We start from the raw sequence: 2851 nt of genomic DNA, 5'->3' as shown, positions 1-2851 counted from the left end.
AGCCCCAAATTATGTTAGGACCCTCCCCAGAATGGCTCATTAAAATATGAGGACTAACAAAGGGCCATTTGCTGACAATGCCAATAACATGTATTGAACATTCTTCAAACCCTTTGGACACCCTACGGCCAATACATTGGAGTTTAAAGACCAATCTTTTGGATTTTCCGCTCACTTGGACTGGCCTACTTTTCTGAGTAAATGGAATGGACCTTTCTAGTCCTTCCGACAAGTTAAAGTGCTTTTCACTACGTGCCACATTCACACCCTTTCACACAGCGATGGCAAAGTCCATTGAACAAAAACTAACTATTCATACACATGCAACACCGATGTTGAATGTATCAATCGAGAGCAATTTGGGGTTCAGTATCTTGCTCAAGATACTATCCGACAAGTGCGCAGGAGGAGCCGGGGATCGACCAACAACCTTCCCTGATTGGGGGACGAACCCGCTCTACCTTCCTGAGCCACAGCAGCCCCCCAGTGAGTACCACTCATCTTCACTGCACCTTTTCTTGTCTGGCGTTTCCAGTTACAAACATAACCATCCTCATCCCCCCCCAAATGTCTGCTTTATATCAACACAACTTAGGCACTGAAATATCACCCTATATTTTGGATAAAAATACAGATTCCAGTGAAGCTTTTTATTTGAAAAATGAAAGATGGAACCATTTGTTATCTTTTTGGTGTGATTTTTTATTTTATTTTTTATTAACACAAACTTATGGTTATCCATCAAAAATTTACCAAAGGGGTTCCAGGTTACTAACGCCTGTAAACCACGACATCCAGAAAAGAAAACTCACATATGTATTGTCATGTAACATAGACTTGTAAAAGATTTACTACTTATTACACGAGCTGAACCATTAGCAAGTGATCATAATAGCTGCTTATACACTTAGGAAGGTAGGACATGTTAGTGATTCTTCACATTTTATGTAGTTATGAATCCATGAAAAAAGAAGTAGAAATTCCCTAAATTATGATGGGCCAAAACTTTTCTTGAGCCTTGGACACAAAATTTTCCCGTATTTTCGTAATAGGTCCTATACATTCAACCACAGACAAAAACAAGAAACAATGTAATGCAGCACTCATGGAACACATTTTATTATTTGTTGATCATTACAAAAAAACAGATCTTTGAATTGACTCATAGAACGGCAAAAAACATTTTGACTGAACAGTTTTGAAAAGGACTTCCTTATCTCTCTTGGACCTGAAGGCCCCAATCAATATGGGTTTGAGGGCTGCCAGGGGATGAATATGAAATAAATGTTGCAGATTTTTCTGAAGTCCTTGAGTACTGCGGGGAAAGCGATGAAAAGAAGTAATGAATAGACATTCCACTAAACAACAGAAATCAGATACACAACCAGGTGGGTGCTTGCAGTCCTTCAAACGGCTTTTACTGTCTTAAAGAACTTGTTGTTACTGTCCGACAGACCCACTGTATCTTGTATAAGGTGTGAAAACATGGCTGCCCTATAGAACCTGTGAACAGGACTACGTGGAAAGTGAGGCATAACTTTTATAACAACATTCTCACACGGAGAGGTTAACAAAGGAGGCCATTGTCCACAGTAAGGGTTTGTGATCTAGTCCTGCAGTCCGTTCAAGGCCCGGTGTCAACCGAGTAGAATCCCAACCAAAACGAAGGCCACTCCCCAGGCAGAAACTGTCAACTTGATCACCATTTTGTTGGTCATTATGGAAGAATAGCGCAGGGGATTGCAAATGGCCACATATCTGTCAAATGCCATAATCATGAGCACAGTGTGTGTGGTGGTACCAAACATGTGTGTGGTAAAAGCTTGAACCACACATTCATAATAACTGATGAGACGCTCAGAGGGAGGCCGCAAAATATCTGAAAGCAAACGAGGAACCATGATAGAGTTTCCAAGAATATCATTAAGGGGCAGGTTGCAGAAAAGGAGATACATAGGCTGGTGGAGGTTCTTGTCAATAAAAACCAGAACAGCAATACCCAGATTCGCAACCATTATAAAGAGGTAGGAGAAGAGGAAGAAGAGAAAGATAGGGTAGAGAGACTCCTTAGAGACATCTATCCCCTCAAGTTGGAGTGTGAAGCTGTTGTAAGTGTAGTTGTAGTTCTCCATCAACCTTAAAGAACAAAATTATGTTAATGTCACAAGTAATGTCCTCGTAAACTTGATATCATAGATTGTATCTAGTCTTATTAGTGACATAAATTTCTTTGAAAAATTGAAGGAACAGTTGCTTTCAGATCAGTAATACCTCCTTTAAGTGGCTCGTTTCAGCTTCGCTTCCTTTCCCACTAACTGCTGATAATATCTACCAGCATCTATCAGGATCTCTGTAGAAAGGTTTTATAGACACGATGTTATCATGGGGGAATCAACTATCATTACCTCAGATAATGTGTGATGCAAGATTAAGAAATCGTTATGATCATCCATTGCAAATGTCAACAAGCTGCATCCAAGTTCTGTTTACAGGCTCAGAGACAAGACAAAGTTTTGTTGTTCAATTGCCACAGAACAACCTACATGGACAAAATTTACAGCAAACACGCCAGCAACACTGTTGCTGGTATCAACCCTTCAGCTCTCTATAGATGCACACCAAGCAGCAAAACCTCTGTGGCTGTAAATTAAAGCCAATGCAGACGTTTCCCAAACTGCAATTCCTTAAAAAGCCACTTACGTCAATCTCCGTAAGCCCCTTATTAAAATGCCAGACTTTAGAGCGTCATGTCAGAGAGATTACTTCTTTTTTAATGATACAGTTTATGATACAAACAAGTTATGCATGGTTTACAGTTGAAACCTGCGGGCACTGCGGTTAATTTGCAGAT

General features: G+C 40.2%; 1 protein-coding gene across 1 annotated transcript; it reads right to left on the bottom strand.

Moving 5' to 3' along the window:
* Positions 1-1637: 1637 nt before the first annotated feature.
* Positions 1638-2132, bottom strand: LOC118331515 (olfactory receptor 4E1-like). The gene has a single exon (XM_035666499.1). The coding sequence runs from the start codon at positions 2130-2132 to the stop codon at positions 1638-1640; it is 495 nt and encodes a 164-aa protein (XP_035522392.1).
* Between the last annotated feature and the right edge of the window lie 719 nt (positions 2133-2851).

Source organism: Morone saxatilis, unplaced genomic scaffold (genome assembly GCF_004916995.1).
Source record: "Morone saxatilis isolate NCDOM2014 unplaced genomic scaffold, NCSU_SB_2.0 Contig20, whole genome shotgun sequence".
In the NCBI taxonomy this organism is placed as follows: domain Eukaryota; kingdom Metazoa; phylum Chordata; class Actinopteri; family Moronidae; genus Morone; species Morone saxatilis.
The sequence above is the reverse complement of the archived record's forward strand: the minus strand, read 5'-3'. Positions and strand labels throughout refer to the sequence as shown.